Here is a 24,551-nt window from a genome sequence, read left to right as displayed (position 1 = left end):
GACATGATAAGATGAAGTATTTAGGAGTATGGATTAAAAAGGCTTCTGTTACTGCAGATAAGGGTATGTGGGAAGAGACTAAACAATAGATAATACAAAAATTGAGAAACCGTAAACTCTTATTTATGGATAGGGATAGTAAGATACAAGCAGTGAAAATGTTATTAGTCTCTTTAGTCTTGTATATTGATCAGGCAGACTTTCATCAACCCATGGAGAAGTGGTTGACAATAATTAATAAAGGATTGAAGGAATTTATCTTGGATGGAAAGAGGGCAAGAGTTAAGTGGGATAAGTCAATTCTTCCAACAGAATAAGGTGGTTTAGGTTTATCAAAATTAAAGGGATATTTTAAAGCTACACAGTTAAAGCTCATATACATAACACAAGCAAAGGGTTGTAATTCAAAATGGAAAGGGATGATGACGAAGCAACGGGGAAGTTCAAGAAATACAGAAAGAGTGGGATTTTGGAAAGAGATCCTTAAAGAGAATAATAACCACCACACAGAAGATTATATTCATGAAGTTGCAGAAAGTATTCTAAGAAATAAGCCAATACAAGAATGAGGAAATTAAATTTTGCCAATAGGGATGATTGCAAGTAAGGGTATAGAAAACAGGCAAGAGGGGGGCTGGCATTTAGTGGAGAAACCTGTCAAAGGTACCAAGATATTGAAAGCAAATAACTCAAGCAGGAAAGGTAATAAAGTGAGATGAGGCCAAGAAAACACTTAAATTGCAGTCTAAAAACTGCCTTCCCTACCAAGGTTTGATTTCAGAGTACGGGCAAAGAGAAAGGGATGGGGGATTTTTAGTGAAGGACCTGCTCTATTAGAGTTTTAGTTGAATCAAAAACAGAAGCAGCTGTTTAAAAAAGAGATCATTAGTAGGGCATATAAAATATTGCACCTGGGCAATCAATCGGAGGATGTTAGTAAAGACTGGGAAGAAAGACTGGAAAAGCAATTTACAAGAAAACAATGGGAAGACATATGGCTTCTAAGTATACAACCAAGTCCATAAGGTTTAGGACCTTTGCTTGGAAGTATTTGAATAGGTATTTTTATACCCCATGCAGACTTCAAACAATTTTTCCACAGGCAGATAGCAAATGCTGGAGCTATGACGGAGAAGAAAGAGGTAACTGGGACAGGATAGTTGTGTAAAATCTTACCTTAACCACAGATGTCCTTCTCTTCCATATGCTGCAGTATTCATCATATTAGTGGGTCCACCTCTGGCTGACTCATATGTCTGGCCACTATACAAAAGTCTAAATGCTACTGTAAGATTCATGCGACACTGCACATCATCTTGCATCCATCGGCCATAAAGAGATATTGGGTATAAAGCAGATGTCAGCACTTACCAACCTCAGAACTGAATGCCACCAAGCACCAGCCTGAGCCTAGGTAAGAAAACATGTAGCCAGGGAAGCAGGCAAGCATCAGGGGGAAGACGAAGGGAAGTAATACAACAGCATACAGAAGAGAAGGACATCTATGGTTATGGTAAGATTTTACACAACTATTCTATTGTCTTTCTTTTCATATGCCTAAGTATTCACAACATTAGGGAGAATTCCAAAGTTCATGCTTAGGGAAAACTGGATGGAGAAGCAGAAGCTTTTTCTATGAAACCATGTAGAATAGCTCTAGAAAACCCTGCCCTGGACCTGGAAATGAGATCTAGTTTATAATGTTTAGTGAAAATATGAACAGTGGACCAGGTAGCTGGCTCCAGGATAGAGCAAGTGCGCAAGCCTATAAAGAAAGGCACTTACCACTGAAGAAAGGCACTTACCATTGGCTGAATAATAGAAGGAAATAGCTTTGGAAATCCAGGAAGACATAGTTTGCTTGGAAACCAGTTGACCCAGGGCCCTTCGGTGGTAAGACACAAACAGGTGTTAAGATTTACGGACAGGTTTACTTTTGTAGTATCTGAGTTGTCTGTGTACATCCAAAGTGTGTAGAATCCTCTCGCTGGAAGATTGAGGATAAGGAAAAAAGGTGGGAAGGTTGACAGACTGATTAACGGATAAGTCATTAACCACCTTGGGCATAAAGGAGGGACTGGTACACAGAGATACCCTGTCTCTGTGGAAGACTGTGAACGGAGGATTAGACATCAGCACTTGCAACTTAAAGACCCTTCTGGCGGAGGTAATGGCCACCAGCAGAACAGTTTTCCATGTGCAATGTTACAGGGAAGAGGAACTTGCTGGCTCAAACAGAGCCAGGATAAGTTTCTCCAACACAAAACTGAGATCCCAAAGAGGAGGAACTGGCTTCCTTGGTGGTCTAATATGAAGAACGCCTTTAAGAAACAGTTTAACTTCTAACCTAGAGACTAAAGGAAGTGACATAGGCAGGCAAGCTGAGATAGCTGAAAGGTGGGCTTTTACAGAAGAAAAGGACAGGCCACCCTTCATAAGTTCAAACAGATAGGACAAAACCACTGGAACATCCACTAACAGTGGTTGTAAATCGTTTTTGAGATACCAGATGGAAAACCTCTTCCATTTGGAAACCTAGAATTTCCTAGTAGTGGGTTTTCTGGTCTCCTGCAGAACTTGAAGCAAGTCCTCGGAAAATAGGTGTCTAAAGGGAATTAAAACCCCTATTACGCACATGGTCAGGTTTAGAGTTGACAGCTGTGGATGTACTAGAGTTCCCTTGTCCTGTGTGAGTAGGTCCATTCTGTGAGGTAACTTGTGATGACTGCCCCTGGCTTAATGCAGGAGGAGGGGAAACCAGTGCTGTTTTGGCCAAAAGGGAGTCACCAGCAAGATTTTTGGTTGATACCGATGAATCTTCAGTAGGACCTTTTGGAGGAGAGAGAAGGGGGAAACACATACAGAAACATCCCCTTCCAAGAGAATGATAGAGCATCCACCTTCCAGGACCAGGGATGTGGGACCTTGGCACAAAATTTGGGAAGCCGTCTCTTCATGTCGGAGGCAAAGAGATCTGACTGAAGTGTACTCCTACGATGGATCAGGTCCACAAACACATCCCTTTGTAACATCCATTTATGAGACTGGGTCATAGATCTGCTTAATGTGTCTGCCACAACATTCTGAGCTGAAAAAAGATAAACAGCCTGAAGAGAAACTTGACTTTGTAAGGCTAACTCCAGGACATGTAGGGCTAGTCTGCATAGGAGGTAAGACTTCATTCTCCCCTGTTTGTTGACATACTAGAGGGCAGTGGTGTTGTCTGTGAACCACCTTAGCACCCCTGGAGTAAGCTTGGGTTTGAAGATTTGTATGGCAAAAATCATGGCCCTCATCTCTTTTATGTTGATATATTCCTTTGTCTGGGCTGTAGACCAAACATCTCTGACCTTCCAGGATTGCACAGTTGCACCTCATCCTGTGTCTGAAGTATCCGTGTATAATTCTTGAGAGGGGTGGGGTGGCTGTAGGGGGAGACCTGGATTTTTTGAAACCTGAAGAATCCACCAATCCAACTCTTTTTTTATGCAAGGCAGGAGTGGAATAACAAAATCCAGAGGGTGGGAGTGCTGCATTCAAACTGTCCTTAGAAACCACTGAATCTTCCTCATGTGCAGCTTGGCCAACAGCAGCATGGGAATCATGGATGCCATAAACCCCAGGAGACATAGAAAGTCCCTGGCAGTCAGGGATTGAAGGGGTAAAAGGCTCTGGAAATAGGAAGTAAGGAACAGCACCTTTTCTTTGAGCAGAGAGGCTAACATCCTATCTGGTTGGATCCTGCAGCCCAGAAAAATGTGGTCTTGTGAAGGGGTCAGAGAGCACTTCTGATAGTTTATTGTGAAACCTAGACTCTCCAGAAGGGAAATTGTGAAGGAAAGATTCTCCTGAAGAAGGTCTGAGGACTGGGCCTGTATAAGGAGATCGTTTAGATAAAGGAAAATCTGAATTCCCTGCAGTCTGCAATAAGCTATGACAGGAGCCAAGCATTTTGTGAAGACTCTTGGTACTGTACAGAGACCAAAGGGTAAAGCACAGAACTGAAAATGTGAGGAAGCAACAGAAAAACATAAAACTTTCTGGAACTGAGGGTGAATAAGAATGTGAAGGTAGCATCTTTGAGGTCTAATGATACCATGAATGCTTGAGGAAGAAGAGTGGGCAAAGCCAGCATCCAAAAGGAGGGAACGTTTAGAAAAGTGTTTAAATGGGAAAGGTACAAGATGGGTCTCAAAGGGCCATACTTCCTGGGAACCAATAACATCCTGGAGTAGAATCCTTTTCCCAGCTGAGAGGAGGGGACCTCCTGAATCGCTCCCTCAGAAAGAATAACTGAAATTACCTGAGAGAAGAATTCCAATTGTTCTTTTGGTGGTTGTGGGATGCCTCTGAAGGAGGGAAGAGTTTCTCAAACCATGAAATATCCTTTTTTGATGACGGAGAGGACCTAAGAGTCCTGGGTGATCCAATTCCAAGCAAGTATAGAGACAAAGGGAAAGGTGAAGGGACAGATGAATGGATGGCCATGGAGGTAGACAGTCACAGGCTACTAGGCTTGGAGCGGGACTGAAAGGGCTGTTTCTGAGAAGGTGTGGATGGAACAGACTTTGAAGAAGCTTGTTTCCTGGACCCTCTCTTACTTTTAGAGGAAGAAGGCATACAGTAACTGGTTTCCTAACAAAGGTAGTCTTTGCTGGGTAGTTCCTCTGGAACCTGGGGACAAGAGAAATAAGGATATGTTTAAAATCCTGGAGATCCTTGCCTTTTTCCTGTAATTATTTGAAAAGGTCTGCAGCCTAGCTACCAAATAAGGCTTTACTGTCTAGAGGGGCATCCATCAGTTTGGCCTTGATGTTTCAGGTAAGGGTTGTGACCTGAGTCAGGAATATCTCCTCAGAACTGACCCAGAGGCTGCAGCCCTGGCCAAGGCACCTGCAGAATCATAACTGCACTTGACGGAATGCCTAGTAACCTGGGCAGAGGAGTTGAAGTTTGCGGACAGTTTAGCATTGGCAGAAGAATCCAGAAGCTCTGAGAGGAGCTTTCCTGCATCCAACAGGACAGCCAGACAGCATTTGGCCATGTGGGTCTGATAATTAGTTGCCCTGAAAGCCAGCGTGGTAGAGATGCAAACTTTTTTTCCCCAGTCTCTCCATTACTTTGCTCTCTTTGTCAGACGGCAGTAAAGAGGAAGACGGCAGTAATTTGAATGCTTTATCAGCTGAGACTGATATGGTAGCTCGGTCTGTAGAACGGGCTTTGAAGAGGAATTCAGAGTCCTCAGGCACCTTATAAAACTTATCAGGATGCTTGGGAGCAGGAGGCTGAGAGTCTGGGCATTTAGATGCAGCTGTAAAGGCATCCAGGAAGGCTGGCAGGACCGGAGGAATGGCAGAAGGGGATGGAGAATCCATCTGCAGGAGGTCATAATCCCTCTTTTATATGTCTGATACTTGGCAGCAGTCCCATTTGAAAAATTCTTTCATTTTCAAAATAGTTTCCCCAAAGGAAATATCCTCTCTAGGGGAATCTCCATTCCTCCTCTGGAGAGACATAACCCAGAGGGGAAGCTATTTGGGTGGAGTAAGCCAAGGACTCATCTCCTGAAGATTCCTCTTCATCTGAGGAGGTGTCTGCAGATGCCCTCTTGAAAAGATTGGATGGAGAAAAGGTTAAAGAGGAACAGAAGGAAGGTGAGGGCTGAAGCAGGGCCATGAAGGCACAGAGTGGGCTTTGTGAAAAAAACTGCCAATCAGGAGCTTGCTCCTGTGGAACAGGAGCAACGTGGTTTGTTTTTAGTTTTTTCTTCTTGGGAGCATCCATGTGATGGAAGGTGGATGGGCCCAATGTCGGCCTGCACTCCACAATTTCTGTATGCACATTCTCCCACACCAAGATGTGGATGACACCACATGGGCCTTCGGAAATTACAAGCTGTGGTTCCACCCTTTCGCCCAAGTCAGATGCCTGCAATTCCCTCGTAAGCATGCTGATAGACTCCTTTGGGGTTTCCACTGTGGTACCTGCCAAGGAAATATCCACCGACTCCGGTAGAGCCTCCAGGCCTACATCAGCCTCAGAAAGGACGCCCGGAAGAGAAGGTGCAGCAGGAAGATTAAGCTGAAGTTTCTTGACCTTTTTTGATTGTGGCTCGTCCGAAGGGCTTGAAGTAACTTCCATCTCATGTGCTAAATGCTTAAGGCACTGGTTCTCTAAATAAAGCATAAGAGAAGCTAGACAGCTCCTATAGGCTTTTGGAAAAAATGACTTACAGATAGCACAAGCAGTATGATTGTGGTCTGGGCCTACGCAGAACAAGCAGAGGTCATGGGAGTCCTTATGTGTAATCTGCCTTCCACAATGACACTTGCCCTTCCTAGTTGACATAAAATCACCCAAGAAATAAACAGTAGCCAAAATGTTAAGAAAGAAAACCCTTACAGGGTACTTTTTTGAACCAAGGTTCAGAATTAATCTGGCGAGCGAACGTCTGGAGCAGGCAATCGAACAGGTACAAAAACGTTCTGAGGTTGGTACGTGCTGATGTCCACTTTATACCCAGTGTCTCTTTATGGCCGACATATGCGAGATGATGTGCGGCGTCACACGTACCTTACAGTAGCATTTAGACTTTTGTATACTGGCTGGACAAATGAGTCTGCCAGAGGCAGACTCCCTAATGTGATGAATACTGCAGCATATGAACAGAAGGATATCATATGTTTTGGGAGTGTAATGAGTCGGCAAATTTTAAAAATTCCCTGCTGAGTACTCTATCAGAAATTTTGTGTGTGCAAATAGCTGTTAAGTAAGAAATGATTCCTTAGAGCTGGTACACAGGGTCTAAATTGCTTAGACATAGTAAGGCCTTATTAATTTTAATTCTGTTTACTGGCAAAAAAGAAATTACTAGAAAATGGAAATCAAAGTCTGTACCAACTGTATTTGAGTTACTGGATAACAGAAAAGAGATAAAAGAACTGGAAGAGGGATCTTTAGAAAATGGAAGGAGAAAATTAGATAGAAATAAATGGAAATTGTGGGAAGAATATATGTATAGTAATGTTCAGGAGCAGGAGGAGTGGGGTTTAAGGGAAGGCAGGAATTTTGCAATTTATGTAATGTTAGGCTGATGATAATTACAAAGAAAGAAAAGATTTGTGATGTATAATGTATGCAAATGGAAAAAAATGTTAATATGGTTCATTTTCTTTCCTGTTAATGTATGTTTGCCTATGTCTTAAGTGATCATTTAATAAATCTGTTAAAAAAGATTAGCATGTTTAATCTTGCAAAAATGAGGAACAAGGAGTGTGACAGAAATACCCGGGTACTTCAAACAAACCCATTTAGCATAAGCAGGCACTACCTTTCAAAAAAAATATGTAAGAAAGAGAGGAAACATTATGAAAGACACAATGCTTTAATCAGGCAATATAAAATGAAGCATTATTTCACAGAAGAATGACAGATGATGGAAACAACCTTCCCGATGAAGTAACACATTCAAAAAGCAGTGACAGAATTCAAGAATGTAACACATTCAAAAAGCAGAATTCAGGAATCTTATATATTCAAAAAGAAGTGATAGAGTTCAGATATGTATGGCAGGGCCTTATGAGAACTGGGAAAATGGGATACACTATTTTGTAATTAAGGCCCACAACTTATCCGATAATGGCAGATAATTTAAGGGGGTCACATTACTATCTCCTGTTAAAAATGTTAATTTTATTGCTAACAATTCTGTAAAGTTTGAGGATATCTGAGCTCATGCAAAGAGATAAGGGATGTTGTCATCATGTCATTTCCTGCAGTTAGAAACAGAAATGTAGCCCCACCCATTTACACAAAACTACCACCCACCAAGTTATAAAACGTTTTCAGGAGGAAGCTGAATATGATCCAAGACATCATGCTCTTTAATGACAAGACATAGCTTGCAGGGAACTATTGTGCTGTTGTGATCTGAGCCACTGCCCTACATAAAAAAAAAGAAATGCACAATTGACAGCCTCACTGCAGCTGTCACATACTCTGGGAAAAATATAAGCCACAACTATGACCCACATGGCCTGGGTTCAGTTAGAAGACAGGCCACTGGAGGTACTAACCACAGAGGGTAGGATTGAGTGTGTCACACATGCTCACTGATGATGGGGGATGTCTGCTACAGTGCTGACTCATGCAGTGAAGTGGGAACACACTGACTAGGGACAAGCACTTGGTTTTGTCAAGTAGCAACATATAGTGACCTTCCAGGGGAGTGTGCGGGAACACACAGCAGCAGCAGCATAGAGGGGGTGGCATAGCATATCTTCTTGCAAATGAGTGTGCATATTAACTGCTTGGAGGTACTAGCTTTGGCTATTGCCAGAAAAGACCAAATGGCTGCTTGCATGATGGTCTCCTGCAATAATCTCTTTACCCTAAGGGGAAACAAATGAATGGTCTGATAGGTCATGCGAGGGCTAATGGTTGGCAAATAACAGGTATAAAAACCGTAAGAAAAAACTGTGAGAAAACATAGGATACCTTTCACTCTACATCGTCAAGAATGAATTAGCATTAACTTTACTGAAGATTGTAAGGTAGTTTTCTATTTTTTACAGTTTTAAATCAGACAGTGTGGGCACCTCACAGCTTTTGGAAACTGCCCAAGGGTGAAATATTTTAAATAATCTTCATGAAGCCCTTAAGAACTACAAGAGACAGTCTTATTTTGGAAACATAACTTTAAGAGGTCAAAAATAGAGGTGTTGCTGAACTACTAAGGTTTTATGCTGACTGAAGCTACAGTTAATCAATATGTTTACAAGAAGATCATACCTGAAGTGGTGCCCAACACAGAGGACTGCATCTTGTAGCAGCTGAGATAAAAAGTTGGCCAAATTAATACATAAGGAGGATAAATAATGCATAAAAGGTACTGGTTAAGCCTGAGCCATCTTTAAGCAAAAAGAAACATACATTACCAATAACTGAATGCATGCATATTTAACAAGTATATTAAAAAGAAGTTATGTTCTTACCATAACATTCCATGTAAATTGTTCATCTCGCCTTTGTTCTTACACACGGGTTTGGAGCCGATCCTCGGCTCCGAGTCGGCTGCATCACAAGCTCTGCATCTAAGAGAAGCTCGAGGCACAGTCTACATCCTGTGATCCTCCACTGCTATCCCTCAGATCTAGTTTGCAAGAACCCAGAACGCACTAATAACCACTGCGTCTAACGCTCACGCAATCACACACTTGAAACTGAAAAATTTAAGAACTAAATACAGATAGGTGTACAGCTACTATGCAACCTACTGAAGAGTAAGTAGTGTAGATAACCTAGAGAATACCAACCAGACACTAGTCGTACCCATTCTTCCAGAACACAGTGGGGAAAGGAGGGAGGGGATGTAAGAACAAAGGCGAGATGAACAATTCACATGGAACGTTATGGTAAGAACATAACTTCTTTATGTGAAATTGTTCGATCTCGCCGTTTGTTCTTACACACGGGTAGTGTCCCTAGCTCTGTTACCCTGGGTAACTCACGGAAGAACATTCCTGAGTACAGTGGAACCAAAGGATGCCCTGTCCTTGGAGGTCCTGTCCACTTTGTAGTGGGTGACAAACGTATGAGGCTTTGCCCACGTCGCCGCTGCACAAATAGTAACCAACGGTAGGCGAGCGGCATGGGCTAGAGAAGTAGAAACGGCCCTAGTAGAATGAGCCTTAGGCTTGAATGGGAGTGGTTGTTTTGAAGCTGAATAGACAACATTTATGCAGTCCGAAAGCCATTTGGATAATGTGCATTTTGTTACTGCCATGCCCTTCTTGTTATCTGCAAATGAAACAAACAGCTGATCCGATTTCCTGTAATCCTTTGTTCTGCCCAGATAAAATCTCAGCTGCCTATGTACATCCAACTTGTGCAGCATGTATTCCAACTTGTTTGAATGGTTTTTGAAAAATGTGGGAAGTTCTATAGATTGGTTAATATTAAGCACAGAACATACCTTCGGGAGGAATGACGGATTTGTACGCAAGGAGACTCTGTCTGGATGGAAAACCATGTATGGTGGCCTAATAGACAAGGCCTGTAGCTCTGATATTCTCTGAGCTGAAGTAACAGCAATAAGAAAGAGATTCTTCCATGACAAACACTTAAGTGAGCACGTTGAAGCTGGTTCGAAGGGTGGTAGCATAAGTTGAGATAACATCAAATTCAAGTTCCATGGAAAAAACGGATCCCGAATGGGTGGACGGAGATGAAAAGTACCCTTCATGAAAGCTCTACAAAGCCTGTGGGACATAACTGTAGAGCCCCCTTCATCTACATGAAAGTTCGATATGGCCGCTAACTGTACTCTTATCGTAGAAGTAGAGGCCCCTTCATGAAAAAGCGTAGATAAAAATTCCAAGATTTTGTGTATCGGGGCCACCAAGGGATCTATACCTTGCCCTGATGCCCAATACGCAAAACGTTTCCATTTTATCCTGTATAGTTTCCTGGTGGAGGCTTTGTGGGAAGAAACTAGAATGTGCTGTACTGCTGGAGACAAAAAATTTGACCTGGCTAAATTGGGAAGCGGAGCAGCCAAGCTGTCAGTTTGAGGGATTGAAGGGATGGGTGAGGAACTCCCGACGAGTGAGTCAATAGGTCTGGCACTGGGTCCAGAATCCATGGTTCCTCCATCTGGTGGGCTCGAAGGAAGGGACACCAGATCTGTCGAGGCCAGAATGGTGCTATTAGGATGATCGTCCTTTCCAGATTCCTGGCTTTCTGTAGAGATTTGGGTATCAACGGGACAGGAGGAAATGCATACAGGAGACCCGGGGGCCAATCGTGCACCAGTGTGCCCCTGGGGGCACCCCCCAGAGGGGGGAGTAGGGCAAAGTAGCTTCTGCATTTGGCATTTAAGGGGAATGCAAAAAGATTGCAGCAAGGCTGGCCCCATCTGCAGAAAATCCTTTCTGCCACTAGACTGTTGAGGGACCACTCGTGTGGCAACAGGATGGCTCTGCTCAACCTGTCCACGTTGGATGACCCCGGGATGTGCGTTGCTATCAGAAACCGACCTGTGGACGCAGGCCATTGCCAAATTCTCAGGGCCTCTCTGCATAATGGATAAGATCTGGTTCCACCTTGTTTAATTATGTACCAGACCACTGACATATTGTCCGTCTGAACTGCTACTGTTCCTAGAGGTAGAGATCCGTGAAAGTGTTGCAACGCTAGGAACACCGCTCTCAACTCCAGGACATTGATGTGCAGATTGTACTCTATCTTGGACCATTCTCCTTGGACCGTTCTCCCCTGAAAAAGCCCCCCCCCCACCCCATCAAGGAAGCGTCCGTGGTTATTGTGGCTGTAGGGCTGGGAAGTACAAACGGGCGACCCATCGTCAGATCTTGGCTGTTCGGCCACCACCGAAGATCCTGCTTGCAAGACTCCGTGATCAAGATGTCGTGTGACAAAGGAAGTTGTTGGAACGACCACTGTGCGAAGAGCAGCCACTGGAGGATCCTCATGTGCATCCTGCCCAGGGGAACTGCAATAAGGGTAGCTGCCATCATGCCTAGAACTTTCAGCACTTGCACAGCAGAAGCTTTCTTGTTCTGAAGAAGAATAGCGACCTGATCCCTGAGGGCTGACACTCTTGTCTGGGGAAGCTTGATCAGCGCTGTGGTAGTATCTAACTCCGCCCCTATGAATGAGATATACTGTGAGGGCGATAAGGCAGATTTTTCGAAGTTGACGGAGATTCCTAAACGGGAACAGAGGGTGATTGTGTAGTCCCTGGTTTGTACAAGATGATGCTTGGTGGTGGCTGTGAGGAGCCAGTCGTCCAGATACAGAAACACCCGGAATCCTAGCCGCCTCAGGTGAGACGCCACTACTGCCATGTATTTGGTGAACACCCTGGGGGCTGAGGTGAGACCAAAGGGCAGAGCTCGAAATTAGAAATGACTGGCTCCCAGCCGGAAGCACAGGTGATCTCTGGATGCTCTGGCCATTTTGATGTGGTAGTAAGCATCCCTGAGATCTATAGAGCACATCCAATCATCCTTCTGCAGGAAGGGAAGGATCGATATGTAGCGTGACCATCCAGAATTTTTCCTTCCTTACGAAGATGTTGAGTTTGCTGAGGTCCAATATTGGCCTCCAGTCCCCTGTCTTCTTTGGAACTAAAAAGAACCTTGAGTAAGTTCCGGATCCTATCTGATCCGCCGGGACTGGTTGGATGACTCTTTTTTTTGAGCAGCTTTCTTATTTCTATGGCTGCTTGATCTCGCAGATTGGGTGGAACATCTGGAAATCTCTTTTGATCGGGGGGAATGGCTATAAATGGGATGTTGTATCCTCTGGTAACTACGCTTTTTACACAGGAATCCGAAGTGAGACTTAGCCAGGCCTCTGGGTATAAAGCTAAGTGACCCCCGACTGCCTCCAGAGCATGGCAGTCGGGCCTCCCCTCAGGAGTGCTGGAAGGGCTTCCCAGGGACGCTATCCCTGTCGACCTGATTCTGTGGACCTCCTCTGCCACCTGGGCGGCATCTTCCATTTCTCCCTCCTCCTCTGCCTTTGGAGGGGGCATCACTCTGTGTGACTGGAAAGATCCCTGAGTCTTTCGGAACCACATTTTTTCGCCTTTTTGCCCTTTGGGGTACGGTCTGGTCGGGGCGGAAAAACGGACCCCTACGGCTGACAGGGTCTTACCTTCTTGCTCACACTGAGTGAGAGTCTCCTTTACTTTGGGTCCAAACAGGTTGGCCCCATCAAAAGGGGCATTGGTAAAGGAAGACTTGAAGGCTTCCGCAAAGGAGCACAGGTGCATCCAGGATTGTCTCCGCAGAGCGATCACTGAAGCTGCAGCCCTACTCGAACCCTCGGCCGCATACGAAATGAGCCTCATGGACGAGATTACTATCGAAGTGAGAGTGTTAAGCTGTGCTGTTACCTTTTCGGAGACAGCAGCATCTGTGTTACCCTGGAGAGTATCTCCCAGCTCCTTAATGAGATCTCTCTGAAGTCGCGTAAAGTGCGTGTGGTAGTTCAGTGAACGCATGGAAAAAGTCACTGAACTGAAAACGCGCTTCCCATACCTGTCCATAGTCCTAGAATCCTTGTTAGGAGAATGGACAGAGGAAGATGCATCGGACATTTCCTTCTTCGTGGCTGCCGCTACCACCATAGCATCCACTGGGACTCCTTTAGTAAGATAATTCCTGTCCTGGGGGGCAGTAATATATTTATTCGGCCTCTGAGGGACTGGCTCCACTGTATCCGGAGTCTCCCACGCCCTTCGAGCTATTAGGTCCATTAACTCATCGCAGGGCGGGGTCACCCAGGAGGTAGAAGGTTGAGCCCCAAAAGCCTTCAGCAACACCGATTCATCCTCAGTGGGGGCAAGAGTCTGCCAATCACCCCTCTGTTTCAAGATCTCCAGGATGTCAGCAAATGAGACATCCTCAGAGGGGGACCGTGGGGACCCCTCTGACTCATCCAAATCGGTGTCCGATGTCAATGATTCCTGTGGGGAATCAATGTGCCTCCTCTTGCACAATTTCTTCCTCGGGACTTCATCAGAGGGGGCATCTGGTGAAGCTTCCGAGGAACAGGGGACACCCTCTGGGGCTGGCTGAGGCATTGGGTCTCTACGCTTGGGAGGGATCGCGGGTACAGAAACAGAACACGGCCCTTTGGGGGAAGGAGAAGACGACTCCGATGAAGTAAATGTCTTTTCAGACAAGACCTTCCTCACAACATCGAAGGCACCGGAGCCCCGGGCCGAGGACTCCACCAGATCCAAAGAGGACAGTAGTTTCCCCGAGACCGGGACCACGGGCTCCGACCCCGAGGACGGAGCCGAACTAATCTGTGCCGAGGCTCCGAGGGGGAGAGTAGGAACCGAAAGTTTGGTTCGACTCTCGGCCCCAGAACCGAGGAGAGACCGTTGGCTCCGCAACTCCTCGATGGGCTCTGAGGGTGTCGAGGTCAGTGGTGCTGATCACACTAAGGAAGGCTTCGGTACCGAGGGTTCAACAATCATCGGTTCCTCTTCTCCCGGCTCCGAAGACCCAATAGGTCTCGAAGGAGGATCTGCCGGAGACACAGGGAGGGCTTCCAGTTTCGATACCAATTGGGAAGAAACCGCAATTAGCTTGGACAGAGCCGTATTCTCCATGAGTTTCTGTACCACACGATCCATGTCGGTATCAGATAAAGGCCTGGAAGAACGGGTCAAAGGGGCCAAAGATGCCACCGACCGAAGGATCGAGGATGGAGGCACCTGCGACACCGGCTCCAAGACCTGACCCTCGATGAGAGATAATCACTCGATGCTCAGCCCCGAGGTCTGTGGAGCCGGCGACCGAACCTTAGAAGAGGTGCTCGGAGCCGATGACTTGGGTTCCGATACCTTCGAAGTCTTCGATCCTTTTGAAGACTTAGATGCCTGATCAGCCTTCTCCAAGGCTTCTTGAAAGTCTGGCTTTAGCAAGCCCCTTTCGATTAACTTCCTGCACCTTTCCATCATGACCCTTCCACTGAAAGAGTGACAAATAGAACAGTCCTCCTGCAGATGGACAGGGCCAAAACAGTAGACGCAGGAAGCATGATTGTCAGTGATGGACATTTTCTGTCCACACTGACATCTTTTGAAACCAGATTTAGCTTTCTCTGCCATATCTAAGAAGAATCTAATTTTTTTACCTATAACTTATAAATGGTTAAATAGTCTAATAACAGTCAAATATTAAGCAAACTTATCTATAAGTGACTAGTACATAGATATATGAAACTACGATATATAAGTAAAGATATGTATATATATATATATATATATATATATATATATATATATAAATATATATATATATATATATATAAGCACTGCACACAAGACTAAATACTAAACGTCTGAGTAAGACAGGACTAAATAGGCCTAAGCCAAAAAGACCAAAACACTACAACTATGAATATATATATATGTATATATATATATATATATATATATATATATATATATAAGGAAAATCCCTATGAAGAAAAAGCACACACACACACATTAATTATTCACTAGAAAAAATAATTTAAACAGTTCTAAATCTCAAAATACTGAAAAAATGTAAGTTTTTACTGGCCCGAGCTCTCCTCGACGCGGATCTGCTGCAGCGGCAAACTAGATTTGAGGGATAGCAGCGGAGGATCATGGGATGTAGACTGTGCCTCGAGCTTCTCTTAGATGCAGAGCTTGTGATGCGGCCGACTCGGAGCCGAGGATTGGCTCAAAACCCGTGTGTAAGAACAAATAGTGAGATCGAACAATTTCACATTTTAATTTACAAAAAAATAAAATAAACAGATAGCTGATTTGTATGTTGGGTTTGACACATCTTATCAAACTTTTTTAAGTATCATTAAGAAAGTAACTGGTTTCAGAAAGAATTTTTGCATTCACCTTACATCTGCATTCCAGTAAAAATGCTACAAAAATATGTGGTAGTAAAATCCTCAAAAGAAAATGTACACAGGAAAAAAATACTCATTATTAATATTCTAAAAGTTGCTGGGTAATATTATTTACACTGTTGAATGCAGCATGTAAGGTGATGCTTCTACCCAGCTGCTGTTAGGAACGTTTTTTTGTTTTTTATCTCACTTTGCCCCTATTGCCTGCTGATCATCTATCCCCTCCTGGCCACGACTGGGCAGGGCTGTCAGGCAGACAACAGGGATGGTTCATAACATTTTTTCTCATTTTTTTGAAGTCCTTGCATCCCATGCTCACTTAGATTAGCACAGGGAATATGGCATGCAATTGTCTGGCTGTGAAGGATGTCACTCACACTGGGAGTACCCTTCAATCAGCCATGCCTTGACCCCAAAGCATTAGAGGCAGTTTGCCCAGTCTTCATCGGGGAAATTGCACCTGCCCAGTATGCTCCTGAGTGTTCACTACCCTTTCCATCTCTGGGAGAAGCAAAATAGCCACATCAGTCAGTCACTCCCTCCTTGCCTGGTTTGCTAGAGCCATGACTGCTAATCCAGCCCTTGTCACTGGGTCACAGTCAGGGTTCCATTCCACTGTGACATGGAGCCATGCAACTTTAGGAAAGTTATGCTGCAAAAGAAGCTCATCTTAGAGAATGGCTTAATTTTCTACAATTGCAAACATCTGTGTAATGAATGAATGATACCTGTTTGCAGCACGATAACATTTGTCTTTCAGGTGTGCAACCAGCTAATGGAGGAATAGATAATTGCAATGAAATTTATCAAGAAAGGTTATCAGTAGAACACATCCAGAAAAAAACACACTAGCCTCAGCATATGAGTTACGAAGTTGTCTAAGAACTCTGGTAAGTAAGTATACTATCCTTGAAAAGTTATTGTGGCCTGTGGAACTAACCTGGCAGTCTAGTATGTTGTGACAAGACTAGATATTCACAAAGAGACTAACTATTATTTGGTCTTTGTTTTACTATTTTTTTCTATAAACACCTATGAACCTATTCTGAGTCTACTCTTTTACCAGTTTTTCTGTGTCGCTGTGATTTTTTTACTTAACTTTACTTTTTAGTTTGGTCCTTCGTATGTTGATGGTGTACTAGATTCCTTCCACACTCTGGAAGTAGTTTATAATAATACATTTACTGTTTTAATTACTGTCCGTAACTAGTATGAACTTAGTTTGAAGTATTTAGAATCCTTAAACATTTATTCAATATTTTACTTTTGTTTTTTACTTTTATTTTTACTTACATTATACCAGAGTTCTTCACTTGAGGTCATTTTTTTAACATCAGATACTTATTTTTCGTCTTGAGAGCTTTTATCTTGCCTCGACTTCCTGCTAATGTTGTCACCAGCAGCCATTTTAAGCTTAGACAATTATCCCTTGTGAGACTCAAACCCTGCACCTTGTGTTTATAAGGCAAACACCTTAGCCATTAAGCCATCCTCCCAACAGTTACCGAACCCTGGCTTGATGCCAACTGCAGCCCCATCCCTGTAGTCATTGTACTATAGGAATGTTTGGTTCTGCAGTGTTGTAAAACAGAAAGATTTGATGCTAGGGTTGCTATCTTCTTCCATTCTTTCTTTGAGTCAAAGGAGGCTACAGCTGGGGATTCCAACTCCTTTTCAATACATTATGGCAGCTGACGCAAACTGTCAATACCTCCTTGTATATCATCCACATGACAGTGCAAGGACATTGCTTAAAGAGTTTGTAGATTTCATCTTCTTTATGTTATCATCACATGGTTGGTTGAATCTGAGTGATTTTAACATTTGGGTTTATGAGGTGTTCATGACTCTTGGATGGGAATTCCTGTGTATTAAGCAGGCATTTAGGTTTGCTCAGGTGATTTCTTCTTCTACTCACGTGCACAAGCACACATTAGACTTGGTGTTCCAGCTAGGTATGAAAGCTAGGTGTTGAAATTGGGCATATGGCCAAATCACAGTTTCATTCACTTCTTGGTAGACCTTCCCAAGATGGCTGCCCTGGACCAAGTTCAGGTGGTCTGCTCCAACCTGAATCTAGTAACACCATTTTTACAAGTCTCTGCTACCAACACTATGGAATTCAGTGCACAAGATATTGACAAGGCTGTTCAGTCTTTTAGTAAGATCTAGACATCCTCCCTCAGTTTGTTAGCCCTAAGCTGTGTACATCCTGTTCACCTTGCTCTGCTTGAGCACATGTATAATATTTTGCAATGGGACCTTAGACAAACAGGGTGGAGGCTACAGCAGGGATGGAACCACACTCTCTCCTGTACATCAGGCCAAAGTAACTATAAGAAGAAATCTTTGTTTCTCTTTTGAGAAATCTTGCAACAGTGACCATTGCAGTTGCACCCTAAGTAGTCCATCATGACTTTAGCAATCATATTTTTTTTCGCTGAAGAATGAGAGCTTGTTGCCAGGTATTATCAGGTACTCTTGTAGGGTCTTGCCATGATCCACCCCAGATATCATGTCCATGGTCTGAGTTTCTTATACCTTATTATGATGAGTTTATTACCTTGGTCTTCAGAAGTACTTGTCCAGTTGTGGTCTTAATGCTTGCCAGACAAAGCTTGCTTCATCTTGCTTTGATGTCTTGGGTCTTATTCTGTAACAGGTTACTGCCATGCCTCTTAAGTCTGGAGTTTTACTATTTAATTTACAACAAGCATGCATTTTTTCCTATTCTTAAGAAAGCCAGAATTGGAAGACTACAATCTCGATAATTACCAACCTATCTTGAACCTCCCTTTTGTGGGTAATGGTTTTGAGAAGGTTGTTTATTCACAACCAGACTTCTTTTTAAGAGATAATAAACTCTCTGAACCTTTCCAGTCTGGTTTTCTGTTTACAGATAGTACTGAGCCTACTATAGCTAGGGTATTTAATGGTGTCCTAACTGATACAGATTAGCATTGCTATTCCAGATTGGTCATTTTAGTGCTTTCTGGAACATTCAGCAAGATATCTGCTTGACTTGACCACTTAGTGTGGTATCCAGGGTGCTGTATTACAGTGATGTGCCTCCTACCTTACTGGCTGAACTTATCAAACTATGACTGAAGTCAACTCCTTCTTTTCTCATCCCCCTGACGTACAAATGTACCACAGGGTTCTGTTCTAGGTCTTGTAAAGAACCAGATCTGTTGCTGTTCATTATTGTAAATGCTGCCGTTAGGTGACGTTATTCAAAGGAGAGGTTTACATTTCAATTTATGCTGATGTCATTCCACTTTACCTGTCCTGCTGTCTGGAATCTATCATGAAATTAAATAAACTTGTCTCAGACTTGGAATACATCCGCACTTGCATTATACAGTTGTAGCTCAAACTCATTACCAGCAAGCTGGTCATTATGGCCATTCAGGCTACCCACATAATCATAACCATAATTCTTCTGCTCCAGTTTTATCATCCAACACAGTACAAGGGTGAAAAATTAAATTTGTGTCTCGGGTGTGCAATCTGGTTAAGATGATGATTGGCTTATTCTGATGGATCAGGTTACCACAGCTGTCAAATCTTCCTATTTACACCGGAGGAATACCACCCTGATTAAGCACTGAGTTTCTTTATATGATTTACCAACAGTTGTACATGCTCTAGTCTCTTCACAACTGGACTGCTGTGATGCTCTCTACCTGGTGTTACCTGACTCTGAGCTTGATTGATTACAGCTAGTGCAGAGCTCTGCTGTTTGCCTACTTTCTAGTCTGCACTGGCTTTCTTATTTAGTCTTTAATTTCCTACAAGACCGCTGTCTTAATCTATCTTTCCCTATACAAACTGAGTCTCCCTTAACTTAAGGAATGCCTTAGCTGCTTGCACTTGTATTCCTCAAGTAATGGATTGCTGGAGGTGTCAAGGATTTGACTTGAGTTTACTGCAGAATGTTCCTTTGCATACCAGGGGTCTTGTTTTTGGAACATCCTGTCTGAATACTTTAGGATGGCCCCAGTGCTTGGTGGTTTCAGGCATTCATTAAAAACTTACTTCTATGACTTGGTTTATGAGAATTCTACAAACTGATCTTATGTGTTACTGTCTTTGTTACAACTCACTCACAAACTACAGTCTGTTTGATTTATTTTAATGTACTGTAGTAGTGCTTAAGTGTGTATTAGTTAAGCACTACTATAGTAGTGCTTAACTAATACACACTTAAGTGAACTTGAACTTGAAGTAAGGTTGTAATTAAAGTCAGTTAGTTCTTTATCCATCTGTTCATCCAATCATCCATCCATTTTCAAAACAGTTTGTCTTAGTACTGCACTTGGGCCACAAGAACCTTGGTGTGGAGTATCAGCTGGAAGAAGTGAAATGGTTGGCAGCAGAGCAGGAAAAGGATTTTTGGGGAGTGTTGATTACACCTGAATTGCACCAATGGGAATGGAATGAGAGGGCAGAGGCAGCAACAAATAGAAATCCGAGTTACTTCCTCAGAAGGATGGATTCCAAAAGCAAAGAGGTAATACTTCCTCTCTCGGGTGTTGGTTAGACCACAAATCGAATACCATGCATGTAGATCAATGAATAGTAGGGAATGAATGTGGCCAAAGGCTAGAAAAGCTTTTGTCACCTGAGACTAGAAAAGACATGGGGGACATGATATTAATGCACAAGAACATGTCAAGAAGATATGAAGGGGTCATTTTCAAAACAAAGGACTGCTGGAGAAGGAGGGGGCACAGGCAGCAGACTGCAGGATTTAACTCCTCCATAAAGTCTGCAAAAGTAATTTTTCATAGAGAGGGTTGTGGACCCACAGACCTATAGAATGGACCACAAAAAGGAAGCAGAGGGAGTGGGAATCCATACAGGCATTCAACAGGAAAACTAACTGGTAGAAATGGGGGGTAAAGGAGATAGGGCTGTAGATGAAGCAGAATAATAGTGCACTTAAAAGATCACACTACAAAGGTTTTATGATATCCTTTTGCCTTCAAGTTAATGTAATATAATGCACAAGTCATAGCAACCTGAGCATGGTAGACTAGAATTCCCTTAGTCCAACAACAATCTCCGTACAATGCTTTTGCATGCCCTGGTGCTCTTTCACACAAGATGAGAGATATAATCTCTCCATCATGTCTTAGGTCTGCCTTGGAGGTTCCTTACAGTAAACTATGTGGAACGGCAGGTCTAGCCACCTGGCAGTGTAAACCCTGGCTCTAGATGATTGTCACTGTTGAAATGACACCCCAACTCCATGTGCAAAAATGGGAAAAGTAGTTATGGACAGATGGATGTGGTACACCTCTTGTGAAAGTTACCAAAGTTGATTCTCACTAGGTACCCCAACCACCTCAAGTGACTTTTTTCAGCTTGAAGCTGCAATGCAGCGGTATAGGTAGGGTGGGGTGAAAGGGGCAACTGCCCCGAGTACAAAGTGTTAGGGGGCATGAGCAGTCATTCATCATCCCAATCATTCTTTAGTGCAATACTGGCTTTTAAAAGCTGGTGTTGCATTTGCAGTCAAACATGAGCGATGTAGTGCTCCATGTGTGGTCTAAACTTCAGCAACTCTTTGCTACGGTTTAAAAGTAAAAAAAATCTATTTTTGTAACTCCAACATGAGCACTGTAGTGATCCATGTAAGCATGGTATAAACTGCAGCAACTCTGGTTTAATTTTTTAGTACACTATTTATACATTAAAAACTGAGCACTGTAGTGCTTCATGCAGGAAGGGTATAAACTGTAGCAACTATTTGCTACATTTATTGCAAGCAGTTTATTACAGTTTAAAATATAAAATGTTTTTTTTACTAAAATGTGAAGAAGGAGGGTCAGGGAAGGGCAAAGAAATGGGACCTGAATGACTTCAGCAGAAAGGAGGGGGTGTTGTGCATCTGGCCATTTGAAGAGCTGGAGGAGGTGCAAGAATTGGGTACTATGGTACTGTCTTCGGGAAGCATCCTGAAAGATTAGCTGAAGTCTTTTTTTTTTTTTTTTGCAATGAGGAGGTAGTTCATGGGACCAACACAGGGCATTGTTTGAACCAGCAAGGCTTTTGCTGCAGCAGCTGTACTCTAAGGTCCTCCAAGACTTCCAAGTTCCTCACCCCATTATGGAGAGAGGCTTCAGTTACATTAAGAAGGAACCTCATTTCTGCCAGTTATATTCATAATCTCATTCTTTCAGTTACCAACCAAAGTTCACTACTTACCAGATAGAGGAAGAGACTGAATGGTAATCTGACAGCTTTATCCTATTTAGTTCTTGCTTCATCACCATATTCTAGTACAATATCTGCCATAATTTCATCTCCGCACCCATTCACTGGTCCACTTCCTGATCCTCTCTTCCTCCACTGGTGAATTGTTATGAGATTTATAACACTGTTCATCATTAGTAAATCCAATGAGATGTACAAATATTTTGTAGCAAGAAACTATTGTCTGGAACTGTACTGATAGCTACTGAAATTATAAAAAGGCAAATCTGACATGGCAGACTACAAAGATTAACTTAAGTACATGAAATAATGCACTGACCAGCTTACATGGCACCTGCTGGAATATTCTTTCCAATCATAATTTGCATTCATAAAATGTTAGCAACATCATGCAATTATCATTTAGTGAGGTCTCACACTGCTACATCTCAGAATGTTTTCAAACTCAGTTTTTCATGATCCCCCCTGTAATTTTCCTTTACAGAAGCAACACTAAATTCATTACAGAACATGTAATAACAGCAATGACAAAATTTAATGGCAGACTGTCCATACTTCTAACTGCTTCTCATAGGCAAGCAATGTTTCATAATATTTCTTTTTCTATAACAAAACAGAGGTGTCTCTCCTTACCTAAACAAGCACAATGCAGCTGTAGTACTGTGTCTTTCAAAACCCAAATGTTTTGTAGTCTAGTATGCTTAGAAAAAATGTCTATAATAGTACTACTAGAGAAAATCCATTCTAATACTTCTATTTTAGTATTTCTCCCTCTAACACGAACAAGACCTCAACATACTTAAACTACTCAACATGAAGTTGCTGCTATGCCCTCACACTCTCCTAATTTCTTCTAGTCTTACTCATGATCAAGATCTCATGATATCTAAGCTCCTTGAAATGAGGTAGCTGATAACTCCTGCAGAGATCAATCCCTTGTTGTTAGGAGATTACCACAATCTTTGACTTAGAGCTGCTGATTCTCTTCCAAATAGCTTCACATTAAACAGCAACAATATTTCAGTGCTGGAGACTGCAGAGAGTTGAGGCTAAGAAAGTAAAATAATCTAAAATCAACAATGATGAATTCTCACATTTTCTGCTTTGGGTACCCTTCAGACTTCAGCTGCACCTTGACATACTTTCCATGAAATCATTAACATGAAGGGAGGTAAGACACATGCACCTTGAATATATTCACACTAACTTTGAGAATACAGAAACAACTATTAGTCCTTATGCAGAAAGACAGAATGGAATACAACTGTGGTTTTGTAGTTGGTAATAGTAGGTCCATTTGCCTTACTGCTGAAGCACCTCCTACAAGACATTCTAGAGTACACAATTACATGCCTTTTCCCAACACACTAAACATGTCCTAACACCAATGTCAAACTGCTATCACTCCACCAATATCTATGCAAAAACAATGAGTTAATCCATTGTTCTATGCCCAAGACAGAATCTCCTGAACCATATGCTTAATTATTCAACTGACACTCCTTACCAGTACCCTGACACAGGCTTTCACAGACAAGGTAAAAAGTATTATCTATTTGTAACTGGAAGACACCATCCCGTTCTTTGAAAAACTGAGATCACCACTACATCTACCAATCCAGAAATAATGTCCTTGTCTTTCACACAACATTAGAAAGGACTGTTAACCATAACACTCCAAAAATAACCAGTAATTTCAACATTCCATGTGGATATTTTCCAATCCCCCAGCCTCGCCGCCTCAGAAGTAAATGGCCCAGTGACATCTTCTTCAGAAATGGACCTACTATTACCAACTACATCTGGCAGTGCATATATATATATATATATATATATATATATATATATATATATATATATCAAATATGGAAACCTCCTCCTACTATGACTGCGTAGAGAATGTTATTTTATTTTTTAATTTCCACACAAGAATATCTACAGAGTGCTCTTACTACTGGAGCTGTGTCATCTCTATTGCATTGTAGCCTCTGTATCACTGTATAGGTGTTCTAGATAAACAACAATTGTAGACATTGTTAAAGATTATTACTTGACCTGAATTAAGAACTACAAAACTTGGACATAATTACAAAGTATACCAGAAGTCTAACTATGCCATGAATAAAATATTCTTAATGAAATAAACTACATATCAGTATGTTATCAACTATAACACTACTGTTTTGGAAGATATTAAATAAATGTAGTAGGCTCTGCCTGCAAATGGTCAAATCTGATAAGTGCTCTACCCCTGTAAACAAAAATAAATCAATAAACAAACAAACCATAGAGCCTATTACATTTTAAAAGAAAAACATTCCACTTTCTAAATGTATGTCAGTATCTAAACTGTGCATAATACATTAGTTATGCCTGCTTGCAAATACTTTCTGATAGTACAATGTGCTGTCCACATACCTTGAACCCTAAGCTTAATCTTGCCTAAGGCAGTACCAGATGGATTCTGTGCAACACAGATGTATGTCCCAGCATCCTTAGCTCTAGCTCGTCCAATCTGCAGACTACCTTTAGGGAGTACTGTGAATCCATCCTCTGAAAATGAAAGTAAAATCAGGAGCTGCATTTTATTTCTGCAAATGTCAATAATTAGAAGTTGACTTTGGTGAAATGTAACTTTTAAGTAGAAACCCTCCCTTACACAGGTTTTAGTGCATCTCTGCAGTCTCTGTGCAAAAAAATCATAAAAGATAACATAAAACCAATTCTTTAAAACACAATTCAGGATTAAATTAACCATCTGTTCATCACTACCAATGTTACTCAGTGGCAAGGGTAAAGCTGATTTTCATTTCATTCTCAAATATCAATTATAAAGTGTTAAAAATATACATTTTCAATTCTTATCTGGAAATTTTTAAAATAAGAACACTTTTGTT

The 24,551-nt window shown here is 42.3% G+C and overlaps 1 protein-coding gene across 1 annotated transcript in view; it reads right to left on the bottom strand.

The window, feature by feature from the left end:
* HMCN1 (hemicentin 1) overlaps positions 1 to 24,551 on the bottom strand; it is a 5,606,893-nt gene that overhangs the window by 745,242 nt on the left and 4,837,100 nt on the right. Inside the window, exon 80 of the mRNA XM_044085314.1 lies at positions 24,073 to 24,207. Within this exon, the coding sequence (XP_043941249.1) occupies positions 24,073 to 24,207 (135 nt within the window). The remainder of the gene's footprint in view (positions 1 to 24,072; positions 24,208 to 24,551) is intronic.

The sequence above is a fragment of the Protopterus annectens genome, chromosome 10.part0, assembly GCF_019279795.1.
Source record: "Protopterus annectens isolate FY-2018-M chromosome 10.part0, PAN1.0, whole genome shotgun sequence".
Classification (NCBI taxonomy): Eukaryota; Metazoa; Chordata; order Ceratodontiformes; family Protopteridae; genus Protopterus; species Protopterus annectens.
Note: the sequence above shows the minus strand (reverse complement) of the source record. Positions and strands in the feature narration are given on the sequence as shown.